Source organism: Panthera uncia, chromosome D2 (genome assembly GCF_023721935.1).
Source record: "Panthera uncia isolate 11264 chromosome D2, Puncia_PCG_1.0, whole genome shotgun sequence".
Classification (NCBI taxonomy): domain Eukaryota; kingdom Metazoa; phylum Chordata; class Mammalia; order Carnivora; family Felidae; genus Panthera; species Panthera uncia.
Genome location: NC_064818.1, coordinates 68,836,223 through 68,858,540, shown reverse-complemented (window position 1 = coordinate 68,858,540; position 22,318 = coordinate 68,836,223). Strand labels below are relative to the sequence as shown.

At 40.6% G+C, this 22,318-nt stretch overlaps 1 protein-coding gene across 2 annotated transcripts in view; it reads right to left on the bottom strand.

Moving 5' to 3' along the window:
• TDRD1 (tudor domain containing 1) overlaps positions 1-22,318 on the bottom strand; it is a 43,157-nt gene that overhangs the window by 1,711 nt on the left and 19,128 nt on the right. The window contains exons 12-25 of one of the 2 annotated variants that reach the window (XM_049645815.1): positions 20,764-20,931; positions 20,535-20,642; positions 19,514-19,684; positions 17,676-17,918; positions 16,691-16,828; positions 13,752-13,862; positions 12,601-12,771; positions 10,426-10,701; positions 9,567-9,686; positions 7,273-7,389; positions 3,956-4,123; positions 2,697-2,924; positions 2,032-2,078; positions 1,858-1,950 (exon numbers count right to left, since the gene is read on the bottom strand). In XM_049645815.1, coding sequence (XP_049501772.1) covers positions 1,858-1,950; positions 2,032-2,078; positions 2,697-2,924; positions 3,956-4,123; positions 7,273-7,389; positions 9,567-9,686; positions 10,426-10,701; positions 12,601-12,771; positions 13,752-13,862; positions 16,691-16,828; positions 17,676-17,918; positions 19,514-19,684; positions 20,535-20,642; positions 20,764-20,931 — 2,159 coding nt within the window. Of the gene's footprint in view, positions 1-1,857; positions 1,951-2,031; positions 2,079-2,696; positions 2,925-3,955; positions 4,124-7,257; positions 7,390-9,566; positions 9,687-10,425; positions 10,702-12,600; positions 12,772-13,751; positions 13,863-16,690; positions 16,829-17,675; positions 17,919-19,513; positions 19,685-20,534; positions 20,643-20,763; positions 20,932-22,318 lie in introns of those variants that run through there. The other variant, XM_049645814.1, reaches the window with a different exon arrangement.

The window sequence follows — 22,318 nt, the reverse complement described above, 5'->3', positions numbered from 1 at the left end:
GAGGGAGGGAGGGAGGGAGAGAGGGAGGGAGGGAGGGAGGGAGGGAAGGAGAGGGAGAGGGAGAGGGAGAGAGAATCACAAGCAGGCTCCGTGCTGTCAGCACAGAGCCCGACACAGGGCTTGAACTCACGAACCGGGAAATCATGACCTGAGCCGAAACCTATAATCAGACACTTAATCAACTGAGCCACCCGGGGTATCCTGTAATTTCTTCTAATATAACTCCTCAGTCTCATGTCCTTCAAAACTGACTGAATCTAAGGACACTGCAGCACAGCAGACAGTAAGCAGCAAGGAGCAGCAGAGAGGGTTCAGCTTTGAGCCTAAGACCTGGTTTTGTGTGTATCCAGTGCAGCCATTTAACCTCTTTGAGCCTTGGCCTCATCTATAAAGTGGGGTCTTACTCTCTTTCCAGGACTACTGTAATGATTACGTATGCGACTAGATGTTCAAGTGCTTTTTAAATAATACATAAGGCATTATACTATATTCAAAATGTAGATAAAAATACATATTTATTCCACAGTAAAGGAAAAGCTAGTTCAACTACTAGTCTTTAAATCACATCTTGTTTTTGTTTTTTTTTTTTAAACAATGTCTTCAATCTATGTAGAAACAAGAGAAAATAGAACTTTCATCTCGTGCGGGTTAGCACTCTCAATATCCTTACAAAAAAAGCCTATTACACAGGTAAAAATGAGACGATTTGGTGCTAGGACTAAATTCCAGAAGTCCATGTCACTGCATGTCCGTTACCCTACAAAATTATCAGGAAATTTAAGATTTGACTTTACATTTTTTTTTTTACCTTAAGATCTTAGACTCAAGCACACAAGACAGTAGTCAATACTGAAAGCGAGTGCATCAGAAAGGACTGAAGGCTGTAACTGCAATGGCAGATGAGCATTTATTAGAAATAACCCAAAACTTGTAAAGAAAATCAATCAGGAGACAAAACTATTGCTCTAGCAGCGATGACACTCCACTCAGAATTCAGCTGTACTTTCTTAGGAGCAGAAACAAAATAATGGACCTTCCCACACGGAGAAGGAGAGAGCACGTGAACTCACGGACAATCACCAGGCGCTCAGAGGTACCATCCCGTGGGCTACTTGCAAAAAGGTCTGACCCAGGCTGTGCTGTAGCCGACAAGAGTGCACTGAGTCAGAGACCCTTTGCTTTTGGCTGGAATTAGTAGGAACGACAATTTCATTTTCATCAGAAATTCTAACTGACCTCTGATCACAAGGTACTTCTGAGGGCTACCTTCGAACAAAGCATCCCAGACCAAAAAAAAAATAATAAAAATCAATCAATCAATCAATCAATGTGGGGAAACTGTTGTTCCAAACTCACCAATTATCATTGTTACACACTAGAATCACCACCAGAGAGTAGGCTTTGTTTTGAAATGAAATACACTATCAGTGAAGCCCATTTTCCATTCTTGGCCCTTTAAAACCTCTTCACAAAAAATGCTGAACATTTTTACCGCAACATGCCCAAGTGAGAGTTCACTTCACCCCTAAGACACAAAGAATCTGAGGTAAAGCTTTACCTCACAACAATTTTTACAAGTCCCTCCGCGCCATCAATAATGTAAGCATTCGGAACTGAACAACAGTGAGTGGTTACGACGTGAACACCCCTGGACTCAGTCCCATTAACGGCCAACTTCAGATCAGCAAATAAAACTCGGCAAGGCAACAAACACGTTACAACCAGACCTCAAATCATTAGGTCGCAAAATAAAGAACAGCCTCACGACGTGGTTCATGTCGTGAGTTCTACCCTGACATGCCTTGAGACGTCCCGCTGGTGGTGACGGAAGTGGTGACAACATCAAATTTAACTTACTTAACTTCTCAACAATTTTTTCATTTCAATAAATTTATTTTGATTGGTTGCATTGTTTAAGAGGAAGAGAAGAATCTGTTCATGTTTTTCAACCTATGGGTGATAAAGAAATAGCATTACTTCATTTCTAAAAATGTAAGAAGTATAATTTCACTTCAAATAAACTCTACCCACCTGTTTCCGTAACTCTGTGCAACAGCAATTCATCCTACATGTCTTTTCTAGAAGCAAATACAAAAAGCCATCAGATAACACACACCATATGTAACAAAAACACTGACGAAACACTGAAAAACACTGAATTTACACAGCTCTGCCCCTTAGGCATGGGTTCTCACTATCAAGGACCTAATCAATTACTTCTCATTTGGGCTATTTAATATTTTCTACTACTGTGTCCTAGTTTTCACCAAATTAATGCCCTCATCTCTAGGATGTTAGGTCTTTTGCCTATCATATATGGGACAGCTCTTCAGCTGAGGGCAGGCCTATCAAGTAATCCTCTTGTGAGATATCCAGAAGACCCCATCTCAAAAGTGCAAACTCTTCTCACTTTGGTCAGGGTCGAAAGTAAGTTGGAAATAATTCTGAATGCCAGACATTTCTAAAGCTCTCAGCATCAATGTATCAGCAATGCTGCTGAGCCTAAGCTAAGGAAAATCTGGACCGGGAGGCCTGCTTCCACCCAGTAGGTCCCCGCGCCACTGGATTTACAAAGGACAGGGAGGAGGAAGGGAATGTGACCACGCAGAGTAAGGAAAGACCAGGTCACCTACACTGATTACATTGCTTCTTAATTACACTTACATCTGTCATTAATTAAACTTGAAAACAGATACCTGTATTTAAAGCACTTTGCTTTTTAGATGTGATGTTTTTTGCCAGGCCGTAAGTCACCAGCTTATCAGCTATACTGACAGTACCATTTTCACAGCATTTCTCAACCGACACCATATGGACATTGTTGGTAATTCCTTTTACGGAAAGCATTACACTCTGATTCAGCATGAAATTTTTTAGTAGTTCTATCACTAATTGCAAGTAGTTTCCATTCAATTCTATTAGTCCTGGGGAAAAAACTGAATATTAATCAAGTGCCTTAAAAAAAAAAAATTTACATACATCATCTAAAGATAATAAGCAAAGGGATGTCTGAGTGGCTCAATTGGTCAAGTGTCCAACTCTTCCTATCAGCTCAGGTCATGATCTTGCAGTTCATGAGTTCAAGACCCACCTTGGGATCCATGCTGGCCATGTGGAGCCTTCTTGGATTCTCTCTGTCTCTCCCTCTCTGTCCCTCCCCCACTTGTGCTGTCTCTCTCTCTCTCTCTCAAGGTAAATAAATAAAAAGTAATAATAAAATAAGCAAAAGCCTCACTCCAGCTGAGTTTAGGTATGCTTTGATGTACTACTGCTGTTGCATTAAAAAAAAAAAAATCACTCGATAAATATTCATTGATCCCTATTGTTTATCGAGCACTAATCTGAGTCTGGAGGGCACAAAACAGAAAACAGTTACTGCCAGGGACATATGTCCTAATGGGAAAGGCAAACAATAATAAAGGTAATTTTCCAACTCTCTCCCTGAGTCAAAACCAAAGCAGACTAGGAGCCAATGAGTGAGCTATTATCTGCTGGGACCGCTGGGTAACAAAATGAGGAGTGAAAGTAAAAAGCTACGTTAGCATTTTTGTTTGCTTTACTCAAACACCAAAGGAAGGAACTGAATATCAATGCAGATACAGTGCACAGTGAATTAGCCCGAATGGTGTCATCTGAATGTCTCTTGTCTCTAAGAGCCATGACAGAGCAGAGAGGCCCTCAGATAAGGGTCAGAAGGCCCAGTTCTCCCAGGCACTGCCACTTCTAGCTGTGCAACCCGGGGCCAAACACAATAACTGAACAACAATGGGCTAGCAATATAATTTTTGTGAGAATGAAATAAAGAATAGAAGATACGAAACTTTTTTGGTAAACTCTGCTTGATGTTTAGAAATCTGGGCAGTTATTGAAATGCCCATTTGACTCAGACCTAGGGCTATAAAACAAAGGGAAAACCACACAGACATCTCAACCGGAAAGTGACTTAACTGCCTACCTTCAAGTGAACATTTAATAATTTGGAAAGGAAGCTCCAGGTGGCTGGTGGAAATTGGCTGCACTCTGGAAAAAGGCAGAGTTTCAATGTTTCCATAGTCTACATAGAGCACTTTCACATTAGCATCTGATGTCCCCAGAACAATGGCACGGTACCAGAAGTCATCATCTGAAAATATAATGCAATCTTAGGTAAGAAAGTACATTCAATGACTCTCTCCCTCCCTCCAGATGGTTATTCAGTTACATTTACATCACTGAAAATTTTTGATTACAGTCCAGATGAAACACAAGCATCACCTCCACTCCTTCCAGAGTCTACTAAAAAGACAACTGCATGATTAAAAAGGAAAAAGCACAAAACCACAAGGATAGAGAACAAGAGAGAAGACAACACCGGAAGCTGGAAAGCAGATGCCTGAATGGAAATGAGGTAGCAGTGCTCAAGCAAAGCTGGCCTGGCCGTGGGGAAGCAAAGAAGCCTCTTCATTTGCATCTCAAACCCCCAAGCCTGGACAATCAAGCCATTCAAAGGCAGTAGTAAGGATGAAGCTGAACATCAGGCCTGGGGAAAGGAAGTGGACCTCCTTCCCAAGACATCTGAACAGACTTTAGTTTATAAATACATTTACACATAACACTTATTTTTTAAGTTGCTAAAGAGAATGATCTCTTTTATGTTCATGGGTTTTAATAAAGCTTCGAATGCCCTCTTCATTTCCAGCCAACTGCTCCTACTCAAGGGCAGAAGACTAGAGGTTTCTTCTCCTGAGAGGATGAACCAGACTACTGGACTCGGAAGCATGAGGCAGCGCAGAGAAGGAAGTTTGCCAAGAACAATGTCAGGAGAGCTACCCACTCCAAGCAGGAGACACCAGTCCCAAGTGAATGCACTTCAAGATTCTCAACAGCGGGAGTCCTGGTGAAATGGACGGGCCCCATCACCCTACAGTGAAGGCCACCAGAAGCTTCCAATCAGATGCCCCATTGTAAGTGAACAGCAAAGGATCACCAGACATTTGAAGTAAGCCTCCGACACGACGGAGAAGATCAGAACAAACAGGAACTCTAGGAATCGGGAGAAGACTGAAAATTACAACGATGTTAACATTCCCAGAGGAAACACCTTCCACCCTTGGAATACCAAGACATTATTAAAAACACACACTTGAGAAGACAGACAACAAAGCTACTGAAACTAGAGATGTGGTACCAGAAGTTAAAAACTCAGTAAGCTGGGAAATAAAATTGAGGAACTCTCTTGAAAACAATGAAAAAAAGTGAAAGAGAAAAGAGGAAACTTAGCAGAAGAGTTTCAAGTCCAACATCAGAATATTTGGAATTCTTAAGAGAACAGAAAATCAAAGAAGGGAATAAAAAATTTTCAGAAAAATTTCTCAGAACTGAAGCTCACAACTTTCTAGCCTTAAGGGCCCAGCCACTTATGAGCGCCCAGCACGACAGTGAAAGCCAATACTAAGTCACATCATGAATTTCAGAACAGGATGAAGACATTCCTACAAGCTCCAGGATAAAAAAACATACAGTTTGGAGAATCTAAATGATCCTTCTCTCTTGACCAGCAACAGCTACAGCTAAAAAACAGTAAAAGCGGACTGGCCTGTCTGGCTTGATCAGTAGAACGTGCAACTCTCGGGGTGCCTGGGTGGCTCAGTCAGTTAAGCGTCCGACTTCAGCTCAGGTCATGATCTCGCGGTCCGTGAGTTCGAGCCCCGCGTCGGGCTCTGTGCTGACAGCTCAGAGCCTGGAGCCTGCTTCAGATTCTGTGTCTCCCTCTCTCTCTGACCCTCCCCCGTTCATGCTCTGTCTCTGTCTCAAAAATAAACATTAAAAAAAAAATTAAAAAAAAAAAAAGAACGTGTAACTCTCGATCTTGGGGTTGTAAGTTTGAACCCCATGTTGGGTGTAGAGATTACTTAAAAATAAAAAATAAAAAAAACTCTTAAAAAAAAGAAAAAAAGCAATGCCTTCAAAAATTTAAGGGAAAGATTATTTCCAATCTAGAGTTTTAGATCTAGGCAAGCTATCAATTACTTGTTAGGGTAAAGCCTTTTTCAAACATGGGAGAACATGGGGAGATAAGAGAAAATTCACCTTACGTGTATCTTTTCTCAGCTTCTGAAGGATGGGATATATACCCAAATATTAGGGTAAACCAAACGTAAGGAATTCAGAAAACAAGGTGAGATGAGGGAGGGAGAAATTTGGCCAACAAGGTCAGGTAAGAGACAAATCCATGAAACAAAAGGGAATCCATCACCAGCATGATGATGAAGGAAAAATTCCAGGGTGATTGCTCAGCCGTGAAGGACAAGCAGTCTAGATAGGAGGCGCAAAGGCCACAAGAACTGACAATATGATAAAAGCTGATAAAGTACACAAATGTTCACTAAGAGAATTTATACCAATGCAGACCACTGGAGATAATCAGCGAAAGGATACAGAACACTGGTAACAACAACAACAAAGACTGCAAAAGAGATATATAACCATGTATCTCATTACATCATGGTTTACTACACAGCTGTGAACAGTGTTTATGTAAAGTTCTAATAAAGTAATAAAGAATACTTATCTAACCAAAAATTACGATAGATTTCCATCAGAAGAAAAGGAAGGAGAATGTAGATCCAGTTGTCATACAAAAGGAAACAAAACTAAACGTAATATGGTTAACTGTAAATTTAAATTTAAAAATGAACACTATGTGGGCAATAGAGCAAAAACACTTTAAATTCATTGCTGACAAGGAGATGATGAATTGGCACTCACAAACTTTTGGCACATATGGACATTTCTTTAAGATACCCAGAGAGCAATATGCTTCTGGGACGTACAAAACAATTGACATCTTTTGACTCAGGAATTCCCAAAATTTCTGCCCAAGAATATTCACTCCAAGTGTTATTTTTATTCCTAAAAGAAATCTGTTAATATGAAATATTAAAACAGGACAATGGTTAAAGTGTCCCTGATTCAACAAGTCGACTTTTCAACGCAGTTATTTATTTTTTTTTTAGCACATTCAGAAAGTCCTATAAACTTGCAACTCCTCCACATATAAATATGATATTATTATGTAAAACTGATTATCTGTAAGTACTGGTAGATACCTACCTATATCCTTACCTAAACATAATTTATGGTTATGGAACAGAACATATGAATTAACAAACAACCCTGCCTTTCTTAATTTCTCTAACAAAATGAAATGTGCACTTCAATAACAAAACACAAAATTTCATGTGAAAGAGAACAAAATATTTCCCTTTAATATTTTACCTCAAAGACCCTTACTTGTGTATCTGGCACAGCACACATCTCCAATTTTCGGTCGGTAAGACAATCGACTATTCTGAGCACCGCAATATTCTACCAATTCAGCTGTCAACACACACAGTCTTTCCTGATTTTCTGAAACGCAAAAAAGCAATTTCCTGTGAGGAAATTTTCGGTGCTGTTTAGACAGTATACAAAAAGAATGTTAAATCGAATCACTTTAAAGACCCTGTTTACGTTTACATGTGAAGAATCCACGAAACCACGGTGGCCCCGGGTACAGGCGGGCTGCAGTGCTGGGCGGGAGGACGAGGGAAGCCTCCAGAGCGCTCCGTTCCACACCAGCATGGCCATACTCTACAGAAACTCATTGAGTCCCACTTTCACAATTTTCCCATGTAATTTTCAGTTAAGTGTGTTCTAGTCAATAAAACACAGTTCTTCCCATTCATCAGGATTCAATAACCCTACTTTCCACCTACACAGATTAAAGATGATTATTTGTAATGCTGGACATAGATTTAAGAGCCCTTGTTGGTATCACCACAATTTGTCGTCTGACAATTTGGACCTTGAGAGCTTGTTTGGAAGTTCTAGCAGGGGAGCGCAGCTACTCGTATACCCTTGACCCAAGAACGGTCCTCCTCTATCGGGCAAGGTCGTCCTCTTCGACCGAGCGCGCAGCTTCGGGAGGGACGCACATGGAGCGGTGAGGGAGGAAGGGGACCCCCGCCTAGCCAGCCGGATCAGCCCCATCGACCCTGGCGATCAATGGGGTGACAGATGTCGAGCCAGATCGCCCTCACATCCTCGTTTGACAATCCGAAACAAAGATTCACTTTTCCAGCCTTCAAGTACCTGCAAATTGTTTTAAATCTGCACCAACTTGCACTAACTCTCTTTCTGACACTACAAGGATAAACTCAAATATGTTGAAAGAGATTCCTTAATATACACTTCCATGAAACAAAGAAGAAAACATTTATACGTTACTTTTTTTCAGGATTAGGACCAGTGTAAAACATTTTTCTAAGTCTCTAAACTGTAGTAACACGGATTACAAAGTACACTTTCAACATATCAAATTTTCTTAACATGTTAGCTTTGTAAATACAATTCAAATTAGATAGTATTTTTTTTTTTTTTTTTGAGAGAGAGAAAGACAGAGTACGAGGGGGGAAGGGCAGAGACAGAGTGAGACACAGAATCTGAAGCAGGCTCCAGGCTCTGACTGTCAACACAAAGCCCAACGCAGGGCTCAAACTCACAAACCGTGAGATTATGACCTGAGCCAAACCCAAGAGTCAAATGCTTAACCGACTGAGCCACCCAGGCCCCCCATGTTTTTTAATGTTTGTTTATTTTTGAGAGAGAGAGAGAGAGAGAGAGAGAGAGAGGGAGGGAGGGAGGGAGGGAGGGAAAGACAGAATGTCAGTGGGGGAGGGGCAGAGAGAGAGAGAGAGAGAGAGAGAAAGAGAGAGAGACAGAGAATCTGAAGCAGGCTCCAGGCTCTGTCAGCACAGAGCCCGAGGCAGGGCTCGAACTCACGAACCATGAGATCAGGACCTGAACTGAAGTCAGATGCTTAACCAAGTGAGCCACCCAGCCGCCCCTAGATATCTGTTTTTAAGCAAAAAATTATATAGCAATTAAGGACACGATTTTTTAATATGAAATTTGTTATCAAATTGGTTTCCATACAACACCCAGTGCTCATCCCAACAGGTGGCCTCCTCAGTACCCATCACCCACCCTCCCCTCCCTCCCACACCCCATCAACCCTCAGTTTGTTCTCAGTTTTTAAGAGTCTCTTATGTTTTGGCTCCCTCGCTCTCTAAACCTTTTTTTTTTTTCCCTTCCCCTCCCCCTTGGTCTTCTGTTAAGTTTCTCAGGATCCACATAAGAGTGAAAACATACGGTATCTGTCTTTCTAGGACTTATTTCACTTAGTATAACACTCTCCAGTTCCATCCACATTGCTAACAAAAGGCCATATTTCATTCTTTCTCATTGCCACGTAGTATTCCATTGTGTAAACCACAATTTCTTTAAGAAACACGATTTCCTTATAAAAACCTGAAGGTTGGACAGGTGCTAAATGCAGGGCATTCCCTTCATGTTCACATTTGTGTTTGAGTAACTACATGTGCCTTAAGTGTTAGGACGGTCAATTCTTCCTTAAAACATTGAATAAGACAAAAATCACCAGCCTCCCCTCTCCCTCTTACTTCTTAAGGAATTCTCCAGAGAAGTGTTTTCATTATACAGTTAAAAAGATGCATATCAATAAGTCTCAAAATTTGGTTTCTTACCTGGCATCTCATTTGGTAGAGCATAAAACAAGTGTGGGTTTACGATTTCTAATACGGTTGCTTGCACAGTTTTATTAACTGGCAATTCTATTGTCCTCCACTGCTCAGCTGAAGACATGGCTGAAAACACAGAAAACAGATCTTGCATAAAATAGACTAAACTTGGTATTCTCTCCCAGTTACATATTCATTCAATTTATTCATCAACTGCTGATTATCAACATTCACAAATTCCTAACATGAAAATCCGTATTTTCACAAAACAATCTATTCAATTTGAGGGATTTTGTATTACAAAAGAGTCCAATCTACTGACCTACTGCACTCCAGTGTTACTTCTGTAGTACATATAATGTAATTATTTTTTTTCATATTTATTTTTGAGAAAGGAAGAGAGTGTGTGTGGCTGGGGGGGGGGGGGGGGGGGGGGGGGGGGGGGGGGGTGCAGAGAGAGGAGGAGACAGAATCTGAAGTAGGCTCTAGGCTCTGAGCTCTCAGCACAGAGCCCGACACGGGGCCCGAACTTGTGAACCACGCTATCGTGACCTGAGTTCAAGTCAGATGCTTAAACAACTGAGCCACCCAGACATCCCTATAATGTAATTCTTAAAACTGGTTGAAACTTTAGGGGACACATAATTATATGGTGCAAGATTACCTGATAAGTGACTACACTAAAAATGAGCATGGTGTTGCATAAAACCATGTTTCAATAAATATTTTCATAACCTATTATTAACCTATTTCCACAAAGCATGTATTTCTACAGAAAAACTGCATCATTTGGATAGAAAAACTTTCATAACCTGTAAGAGCAAAGGATGCATTAAATAACAAATCAAAGGTTTAAAAATGTTACCTTGAAGCCCCAGGGCATCAATTTGAAGATCATGTTTATTAACAGGCCTATTACTTCTCAAGCCTTTACATGGCGAACTACTTTTTAAGACCAGATGTTCTTCAATCAGAACATCACTGATTATTCTGGGGTAAGAAGTGGAGACATCGGTGAGCTCAATTCCCACTCCCTGTCCAGTGATTTCAACCACTCGGGCTTGGAGTTTTATCCCTGCAACACACATCTGAAATCTTGTGATGGCTTCTTTAGTCCAGTGTCTGTTTTTCGGCTCTATATCTGGCAAAGAAGAACGGCATTAAATAGGATTCCATGCCCAAGCTGCATTTCCGCTTCAACGGTGTCTGGGACTGGGTCCTTGTTAAGTACTCCATTCGGGTCAGCCATTTTGGTATCTTTTTTCAACGTTCAATTACATCTCTACATCCCCCATGCCCGAGTTACAGATACTGGCAGGTGTAAACATACCGCTAGGGTTTTGGGTCACTCAGAAACTTTCTTTACTTTCCCCACTAAAGTATCTTTACCTGGCATTTTTCCAACAGGCAAAAATGGGATTATTCTAGAAGCCACCATCGTGTTCTGTTACATACACAATGATGAGTTACACCAATTCTGCTGGTAGGAGACATCAACCACACACCTTCACTTCTGCGGGCAGTGTTCTAGTGGTTAATTTCAAAATGTTATTTTAAAGTACTTAACCAAAAACTATTTTTCTGATAATTGTGGTTGATACCCTTATTTTTACAATGGTGATCCTCAAACTTGAGTGTGCATCTCAACTCTCTAGAGGGCTCGTTAAAACAGATTTCAGGGGCCCATCCTAGATTTTCCAATTTAGCAGCAGGTCTTGGTTGGGGACAGAGAATCTGTAATTTGAGTAAGTTCTCAAGTTGATGCTGCTGGTCTAGGGGCCACACTTGAAGAAGCACGGACATGAAACGTGGTATTAAGAATAATCTGAAACATAGTAAGTAGTAAGCAGAAAGAAAACACGCAAAAGGAAAAATAAAAAGCATCTGTGCTTCCAGACATGAGCACTATTAACATTTTTGGTATCCAACCTTCCATAATTTTCATGTGTGTATGGAATGACCCACATACACATAATACCGATTTCTTTTATAAAGAAACCTTTGCAATAATAGTAGCTACTGTGGATATGATGCCAGGTAGTGTTTAGTGCTTTATATTTTTTATGTCTTTTATTCTTTTTTTTTTTTATGTTTATTTTTGAGAGACAGTGTGGGTACCAGCATGAGCAGGGGAGGAGCAGAGATGGGGAGAGAATCCCAAGCAGGCTTTGCACTGTCAGCACGGAGCCTGACACGTGGCTCAAGCACATGAACTGTGAGATCATGACCTGAGTTGAAATCAAGAGTCAGATGCTTAACTGACTGAGCCACCCAGGTGCCCCTATGTCTTTTATTCTTAATGACTCCTTGAGGAAGGTACTGTTATTTTCCAAGTGAGGAAACAGAAGCACCAGAGAGTTTAATTAATTTGCTTAAATTCTCGCACAGCTAGTAGGGAGCAGAGTTGGTTCCAGAGCCTGTCCTCTTAACCACAATACTATCCTGCATCTCTTATAACTTGTACTCTTCGTTATCTGCTACACATTAATGCCCGGGCAGCAAGGGCAAACACTTAAATCCGCCTGTGCAGGCCGGGGAGCCTTTGTCCTCAGCACCCACTGGCCCCTCACGGCACCATCTGAAGCAGGTGCTGAGGTTTTCAACCCTACAGGTCATCACTGAACCCATCCCCTGCCTAGCTGCCTGCGTTGTTTTGCTGCTATTAACAGCAGTATACGGAACGTCCTTGTAGGTGAACTTTGTGAGACTCCAAGATCATTTCTTTGGGATAAATTATTACAAGTAAAAATGCTCAGACAAAAGGCAGGACTATTTGAAGCTCCTAAGAAATCCTGCAAAATGTCTTCAAGAGGACATATCAGTTTTCATTCCCATCTCAAGCCCAGAAAAGCAGCTGTTTCCTTCCTTTTAGCATCTACACTCAACACTCTGGCCAGTATCTTCAAAAGTACGTTTCTAAATTTTATAATATGAAGCAAGATCTTCTAGCTCACATGTTAAAATTACAGATGTTAATACTTAAAAGTACATCTACCCTAAGTATTAGAAGACAGCTTTGAAAGCTTATTCTGCACCATACCTGCTAACCAGCACCGTATCCCTTGACACGGAAGTTTTAAAAATTTTGATGGGATCATTTGGAGTTCATCTGCAGTAACTTCTTCCATGTTCCCATAATCCACAAAATGGACTTTAACATTTCCAGCTGGCAAGATTTCCTTGACTAACGCACGATACCAATTACCATCACCTATATTTAACACAAAGTTTGTAACACAGAACATTATTTCCTTTCTATTAACATTTGAAATTTTTATCTCCAAAGAAAAATCCTCTGCGTAAAGTAGCTAATAAATCTGCTCTCCTTCTCCAGATGATGCCTCTAGTTTTCATTCAGAAATCCCCAGGAGAGTTATCAAAATTTGTTTTTAGAACACATCCAAATTTTTACAGCACACTTTAACACTAATCTAATATAAATTTAAGATTTCACTCATCACCTATCCAATAAACAGAGCGTGAAAGTGAAGGTAAGACTTAATAACCTTAAACGTTATCTGTCAATCTGGAAGTTTTATAATACTCTCATAACTAATGACAAACTGTTTTACTTGTTATTAGTAAAATCATATAAAAATAGTCGAAAAACTCATACGATGAAATTAAGGGGTGGGGCGCCTGGGTGGCTCAGTCGGTTAAGCGTCTGACTTCGGCTGAGGTCATGATCTCGCGGTTCATGAGTTTGAGCCCCGCGTCGGGCTCTGTGCTGACGGCTCAGAGCCTGGAGCCTGCCTCAGATTCTGTGTCCCCCTCTCTCTCCGCCCCACCCCTGCTTGTGCTCTCTGTTGTTCAGAAATGAATAAACATTAAAAAAAATTTTTTTAAGAAATTAAGGAGTCTCATAAAATATACTTCCAAACTAAGTATATACACAGGTGACCAGAAGAAACAATGAACCTACAGTGAACCATTATCTAACTTACTTTAATATCAGAGATTGTGGAAAGAAAAGCTTTTAATGAAATTTAACAAATGGAGGTAAGGAAGTTCCATTTGGAGGTTCCTTGTTACAAACAGAATATTAGACATGACACTTTCTGCATTCATTTAGTCTTGATTCTGAGAAATACTTGCTTAAACATGGGGAAGAAAATACACATCAAAATATGGGCTCAACATCAGGAAACAAAACTTTCTATCAAAGTCAAGACTGTACCAACTGTAACTTACCTGCAAAAGGAGCACAACACAGTTGTCCTATTTCTGCTTTAAAATCATTGGGCACCTTCTGCTGGCAATATTCTGCTAACGACTTATTCAAATCATTGAGTTTCTTTAAAGCTGAAAATGCAATACACATACAGCATTTAATATTTAAAAAAGCATGCAGAACACAGATTTTTCCTTTTAAGTTGGAAATGTTTTGATCATAACACCTCAGGTACATTCCCAAACAACTATTAAGTATACCAGATGCTTTTCTCTTTTTCTCATTAAAAAAATTAACTGGGAAAGTAAGTTGTAATTAGTTAAAGCTCTTGGTAATCCCCAACTATGGCATGGTTACCAGCACACCAGAGCACGAACTTGTGCACAGGGCTAAGGACAGAGCGTACAAGCCTGTACACAAAGTGACACACAAGCTTATATGTCCTGGAGGAGGACATATAATGAATGACTGAGTGTATGGCACAGACATCTGCTAGGGAAACGCAGAGAGGTGAGCTCTGTGTGCTGCTTTTATAAAGAAATAGGACAGAGAAGGAGAGGGTATTCCCGAAGAACCAGAAATGGCCCTGAGGCAAAGTACAAAATTAAGCAACCAAAATTCACCTGGCGGGAGCAGTTTGGCGAAGCAGGGAAGTGGAAAGCGAACCATGAAGAACATACCAGCACTGTGCTGGGAAAGTACACACCACGGAGAGCTTTAAATGCTGAGTCAAGGGGTCCCGACACTACACAACAACTTAAGGGAAAGCAGCTGCCTTTTACGCATGTGGCAAAGGCCCGTTCACAGATACGGAAACTAAACTATAACAAGTCAGAGCTGTCACCTTTCAGTTTTACAAAGTTTAAGAAACACTACTGAAAATGGTATGGGAAAGGCGTGTGTACGTGTCTGTGGGAATTAGCTTGGCCGGCCCCCTTGGGCGTACTCCAAAGCACGAGCACATGCATCCTTTGACTTAATAATTACACGGGAATTTGCCCGGACAACACACTCACAGAATAAAGCCAGAGAACACAAGGAATGTTTCAATAATAAGAGGTCGGATAAACCCACATAGTGAAACACCACGTAACCATGAAAAGGGAAACAAAACAGCAATGCGGCATCCCGGACTAGACCCTGGAACAGAAAAAGGCCATTAGTGGGAGTAGAAAGAAAAAGGACATGTCCCCATCTCAGTTCATGACTAGGTGCCCATGTTGTTCTCTCAGTTGTAACAAACGTACCACAATTCTGTCAGACGTTAACTATGGAGGAAGCTAGCTGAGAGGCGTACGGGAACCCTGCACCATCTCTGCCACTTTTCTGTAAATCTAAAATTATTCCACTATTAGAAGTTTAATTTAAAAGACAAAAAGAATGAAGAAAGGACCATGCGGGGACAAAAGCAAAGTGCAGACATCACAGCATTTACCGCGTATGCCTACACAAAGAGACATATACGTTCACACAAGCATATGCATAGACTACTTCTGAAAAGATATTCAGAAAACTCAGGGGGGACTGGGAAACGTCCCACTCTACACTCTTTTTGTAACTTTTGAATTTTGTACCATAGGCTTGTATGATCACCTATAAAAAGTAACTTTAACATGTTAACGTCTTATGCTATACGAAATAGTGACCTACCTACCAGGTAATTCTGAAGGGAAGGATAACAGATCTCACAAATTGGGAGCCAGACGAGCTTAGGCACCTAGTGTCATGTCCTCACTTGGTAGAGAGGAAAACCAAGATTTAGAAAAGCTGCAACTAACGCTGCTTACCAGAATAGCTCAAAAGAAACAGAAGGGAAATACAAGTGTAAGGGTGTGGAGCAACTAAAACTCTCAAACTAACAAGCGTCATCATCATCACTTCGGAAACTTTCTGGCCTTCATTGATCAAAGCTGAAAATATACATGCCCGTTAGGATAGGGCCACTGATTTCACTCCTGGGAGTATATTAAAAAGAAACGCATACACACGTGCACTAAATTTGTACGGAAACGTTCACACCAGTATCGTTAAACAGATCAGAAGTAGAAACAACCCCCGTGTCCAACCTTAAAAAGAAATAAATCCACAGTACATTCACATGGTGGAACACACCGGGGTAACAAGACACAAGCTACTGCCACACATGGAAATGAAGAACTGATCTCACAAACAACATGGAAAAAAAAAAAAGCAAGGAATACAAGAGCACACATTGTAGGATTCCTTATATAAAGTTCAAAACCAGGAAAAGCTAATCTATGCTATTAAAAGGCAGGACAGTATTTACTTTGTTTATTCATTTTTGAAAGAGAGAGAGAGAGAGAGAGAGAGACAGAGCACAGCAGGGGTGGGGCAGAGAGAGAGGGGGACACAGAATCTGAAGCAGGCTCCAGGCTCTGAGCTGTCAGCACAGAGCCTGATGCGAGGCTTGAACCCACGAACTGTGAGATCATGACCTGAACCAAGTCGGATGCTCAACCGACTGAGCCACCCAGGTGCCCCAGTATTTACCTTTTAAAGAGAGAAAAGGGTAGTAATCAGAGGAGAAACGAAGGAAACTTCTGGATTCTGGTACTGCTTTATTTCCTGACCTAAATGTTGATTATTCAGGGTTCTGACTTTCTGACAATGTGTCATGCAGTACTATTTATGCACTTGTATATATGCGTGCTATGCTTTAATATAATCAACCATTAAATTTAATTTTCAAAAACAAATTTAGAAGACACTCTTTGACATCTAACCTGGTTTAAATATAAAGAGAGCTTTCGAAAATAGAAATAATAGCTTAAAATGGAATAAAAGGCAACTATAACCAAATCTTTCTTGGAAGCAGAAATACCTACCCACTTGGCCCTTCTTGTAAAGACAGTAATTTTATTATTCATTAAACTCATCTCCAGTTATTATCTACATCAATGTATTTGTACAAAGAAATCAATGAGAAGAGTCAACTTACCATCCTCTTTAAGCACATGGCAATAAAATTCTCCAGGACTATATATCATGCAGACCACAACATCTACTGTTTGGTCAACAGTAAGTTCAACCCATGTCCACTCCAGTGGATTTAGTTTTGCTTCTACACCTAAGGGAACTGTGAAAATAAATGAACATTTTGCAAAACAAATGGTCAAAGTGGGGATGGGAGGTGGGGTCAGTGAGGTATCTGCATTTGAAGAAGAACTGAATTTCCAGTGACTTTCTTAGTGACTTTAAAGGAAACAATCAGTATTACAACTAGCCATAACTACCTTACTGAATTTTAAATTCATATGTCTGATCCTTCAGCAGCTAGTGACCCATAAATTTTTTTTTCAGCTCTCAAACACACTCGTATGTATATAAATGAATGCCTGGATCAAAAAGACAAAGGGCACTTGGGTGGCTCAGTTGGTTAAGCGTCCAACTTCAGCTTAGGTCATGATCTCAGGGTTCATGAGTTCGAGCCCCGCGTCAGGCGTTGTGTTGACAGCTCAGAGCCTGGAGCCTGCTTCAGATTCTGTGTCTCCCTCTCTCTCTGCCCCTCCCCTGCTTGTACTCTGTCTTGTTTCTCTCCCTCTCAAAACTAAACAAACATTAGTAATAATAATAATAAAGACAAAAAGACACTTAACATCAACTTTTTTTTTTTTAATTTTTTTTTTTAACGTTTATTTATTTTTGAGACAGAGAGAGACAGAGCATGAACGGCGGAGGGGCAGAGAGAGAGGGAGACACAGAATCAGAAGCAGGCTCCAGGCTCTGAGCCATCAGCCCAGAGCCTGACGCTGGGCTCGAACTCACGGACCGCGAGATCGTGACCTGAGCTGAAGTCGGACGCTCAACCGACTGAGCCACCCAGGCGCCCCAACATCAACTCTTTTTGAAAGTATGAGAATCCACATATACACACAACCATCTGAACTCCAGCATGGGCATTATGAAAGAGACATTTTACTTACCACTGGCTTCTTTCACGATGCTGGGTTTATCCGTCAGCACCCCTGTCTCCCCCACAGCAAAGCCGGCATCTATGAGAACTTGGGTAACACTGATGTGAGGTGTCACAGATTTATCTAGAAGCTCCACCAGGGAACTATTTTCCAACTTGTCTGCCACTTTCACCGTGATCATTTTGTTCTGTACAATTTTTTTCATCAGACTAATAGCTTCTGGAGTCCAAATTCCTAATGATGGCTTTACTCCTAACAAATAATTTTTAAAGGAATGTTAAAATATTTCTTATAACAGGCATTTAGAAATTTAGCTCCCAATTTCCATAAAGTTAAACTTAAGGAATCTGACAAACACCAGACCCAGAAAGTCCCACCTGAGCAAAAGGATTTTCTAACCATGAAAATGAAGGCAAAATTACAAAGAGAAAATGGCTATACTTCTACGTAAACAAAACATAATTCCACTGATATGAAATGTCCAGAAAAGCAAATCTCTAAAACAGAAATTAGACTAGTGGTCGCCTGGGGAGGTAGGATTAACTATCAATGGGCACAAGAAACCTCATCAGGGTGATGGAAATTTCTACGAGTGGATTATGGTGATGGCTACACAACTCGGTAAATTTACTAAAAAATCACTGAATTGTGTACCTAAGACCAAGAATTTTATGGTATGTAAATTATATCTCAATAAGTTAAGGAAGTCATAAACAAAAGTATAAAACAATGCAGGAAGAAATACGGTCCCTTAGAACGACACAAAAACATCTGTATCACTCACTCCAAAGGCACTTACAAATTAACAACCCAGAGTTATGCCCAGTCTTTTCATAAAATAAGAGCAAGTAACTTAAGAAAAAATGTTCAGCCTCACTGGTAATAAAGTAATTGAAATGATTTCATTTTAACTTATCAGCATGAAATACAGAAGTGTCTACTTGGTGTACCAATTTGTGAAGTAATGGGCTCCCCGTTATTTTTCTGGTAGGTGTGTAAATTATTTCTACCCTTTCTGGAAAACAATCGTGATATATGTCATACAAAAAGAAACATACCTCCAACACCTCCATTTCACCTACGGAGGTGTCTTGTAACATAACTACATTTGCAACCTATGCCAAGGAAATGCTCCTGGATAGGTTGCAAAATGCAGTTAAAAGAACACTGCTCATAGCACGAACTTGGAAATATCCTTCTGATAATCGTATACTAGTTCAATTACAGTACATTTGAATAAAGAAGCCAATTTATTAACATGGAAAGAAGCCCCGGCTCTTGATGGGATAAATTATATTTACAGTCAAATTTTTCTTAATGTTTATTTATTTTGAGAGGGCGAGCACCCACATGACCACGGGAGGGGCAGAGGGAGAGGGAAAGAGAATCTTAAGCAGGCTCTAGGCTCAGCACGGAGCCCAACACAGGGCTCAATCTCAGGACTGTGAGATCATGACCCAGGCTGAACTCAAGAGTCAGACACTTAAAATGACTGAGCCACCCAGGCGCCTCTACATACAGTAATTTCTAAGCACAATGTTCTTACTGTTTCTATAAGCAGGTTTTGCCCTACTTTATGTCATGAATCCACTTCTATGATATCAATAATGCAGACTCTATAAATACCAAAAATACTCAATATTATAATAGATACATTAAATTTCATTTTATTAGAGATAGCAAAGTAGTCCTGTGTATTTCCTAAATGTTCTATTAAGGATTATTTTTTCATTAAGAGAAGTTGTATCTTAACACATTCTTTTATCTGCTCATTGGTTTAACTTCATTTCTAATGCTCTTAGGGGTTTTGCTATTTTAAGAATATGGGGACCATAAAAATTTCATACCTGCCAGCACACACTTTATAGCTTGCATTGGCAATTCCAACAACTTTGGAGTTATGGGACAAAGTCTCGTCAAACTAAGGATTTCAAAGTTTCCATAATCTACATATCCGACCAGTACAGACTGCTCAGAAGCATAAGCTAAAACGGAGGCCCGGTACCACTGATCATCCTCTGAAAAAAGGAGAGACTCAGTCTCAAATCATTTTCCAGTACAGATATAAATACAAACTTTCCCTCCCAAATCCGGAGATGGCCATCTGTAGGCTTTAATACAGTATCAAGCTTTACGGAACAACGTATGTTGAGTCAACAGTGCTACTTCTGCCTATTGGAAGCCTTAAACCCCTAAAATCTCATCTTTCTGCAGGCCTTAGACCCCTCACTCACTCCATGGGCTGCCACCACTTACAACCGCTTCATCTGCCCCATAGACAGTTAACTCGCAGGACAGAGTCTTGTGTGTGAAATCACAACGATGCCTTGATCAATGCAGGAACAATTTGCTAAGCATCAAGCGGGGCTAACTTTACAACACCTGGCAGTAGGAGTCAACCAGACTCCACCAACCAAGCAACCAGTTTACGGGAAGGCTGCTAGGATCTCCCCTCCGGCAGAGACGAACTGAACCCACTTAATACCGCTGTGCCGTGACAGCTCCATGCTTCTAGGCCTCCTGCTACTCCCACTAAAACCGGTAAAGACGTGATCCCGGGAGATTGCACATTCATGTACGGATGTAAATACAATTATCTGCACCAGTCCCCAAAACTAAAGGGCTGATAAAACAATAAAAACTTTCTTTACCAACCACCCCCCTCCCCCCCCACTGCAACAGGCCTTCCTCCCTTACGTCACACACTTTGAGTCCATTTAACTGGATGTATTTAAAACTGACTGGTGCACTTTAATACTCAAACTCTGAATGCAGCCAAACAGTGCAAAATGAAGATTGTTTGGGGTTTTTGGGTTTTTTTACTTCATTGTAAGTAAAAAAAAAAATTCAGGAATACTCTTTCCTCACCTGAGAACTGTGCACAACAGATATCACCAATGGTTGGATAAAAATCTGAGCGTGGAGGCACTTGACCACAGTACTCACTAAGGGACGCCTGAAGTTCAGCAAGCTTATCTGTAGATATAGATCACATCTTAAACAAAAGAAATACAAACCTACACATTATCTTCATTTTCGCATGTTGAGTCTCTTGAAGTGGGTTATATTGATAGGACAATCAAGAAAATTTGCTTACGTCCACTTTGTAGCTGTTGACAAAAGAAGTCTTCTGGAGTCTGAATGTGGGCAACCACACCACAGAACTCATCGCCTACATTCACAGTTAACACTTTGGGGATCAGATCACTTCTGTCTACAACAACTTTGTTTTCAGCTGTCATTTTTCCAACATCTTCAACATCACCTTAACAGAAAACAGAAAAACAAGGCATTTTGGTTTCATTAATCTAATTTTTGCAGTTTTTCAGGCCCAATCAGGCTCCTTCCAACACCTCCAGGCCTTAACACATGCCACTCTTCTTTCCCAGGACACACTCCCAATCCCCCAGCAACCTGATTATTTCCTGCTCAGTGTGCCGTCACGTTGAAAAGCCTTCCCTCCGAATCTGGGTTAGGTGTCCTTCCTAGGTGCTCCCACGGCATTTGCGTGCATATCCTCTATCACACCATTTTATAATCTCTTCTCTAGGTGTCTGTACTAATCACAGAACACCCTCCATGATGGTACCTCCACAGTTCCTCAGTGAAGCAAATACTGCCCAGAATGTTTGTTCCTTCCCCTGGATACCCGTGCAACACTTGCCGTTATTACTGATGAGTCCCTCCTAGAAGCCTTCACCCTCCTATTGCTCTGGCAATTTCTTCCCCATCCTCTATCCACCCATCCCATCATGGTTTCTCACTTGATGTTGCAGGCCCCAGATCAATCTCCCTATTTTTTCCTCACTCTATACTCCCCCTAAACTACCACCAACACTTATGGTTTCAATCATTAGACCAATAAGTGTTTGGTTTTCTCCTCCAGATGGCAAAGAATTACTGAAAACTTTTCAGCAGAGCTGGCACACCAACACTTGTGTTTTGGGGATATCATATGGGCAATACTGTAAGAATACAGGCAGGAGACAAAAGATAAAGTCACAAGGTTGTTGCAATTATCCACAAATAGTAAGGATTCCTGAGCTAGAAAAAAAGAAAAAAAGATTAAAAAAAAAAAGTCATATACAAACAATATTTAGAAAGAACCATCAATAAAGACTTGGCAAAGGACAGGAGGCAGGGATAAGGTAGATTTAAAGATAAGTCGATTTGTGTATATGAAAGGATGCATCCAATCACAGCACCATTAACTGGCAATCACCTCTGGGTGAATGAGCAAGAGACAATGAAGTATGTCCACATCCAAAGTAATTTGTAAAGGAACAAAGTGAAGGCGAAAACATTGCAATAAACAATACATAAAACTAAGCAATGAGAAAATAAAATGCTGATAGCAAATCTTCTTGGTTCTCTTGTTATACTAAATGAAAAGCCACACACATAATTAAACAAGTAGTAAAAACTTAAGAAACAACATCTTACCAGAACAGAATGTTATATCCCTATTTATTATTTCTAGAATAACCAAATAAGGAGGAAAAATTAAACTAAGGAAATTTTAGCTAAAACCCTTCAACTCAAAGTGTCATATTTAGTACTTCAAAATTTCTAGAATTGTTTTAATGTTTATTTTTGAGACAGAGTGAGGGGGGGGGGAGAGGGGGGGAGGGGGGGGGGGGGGGGGGGGGGGG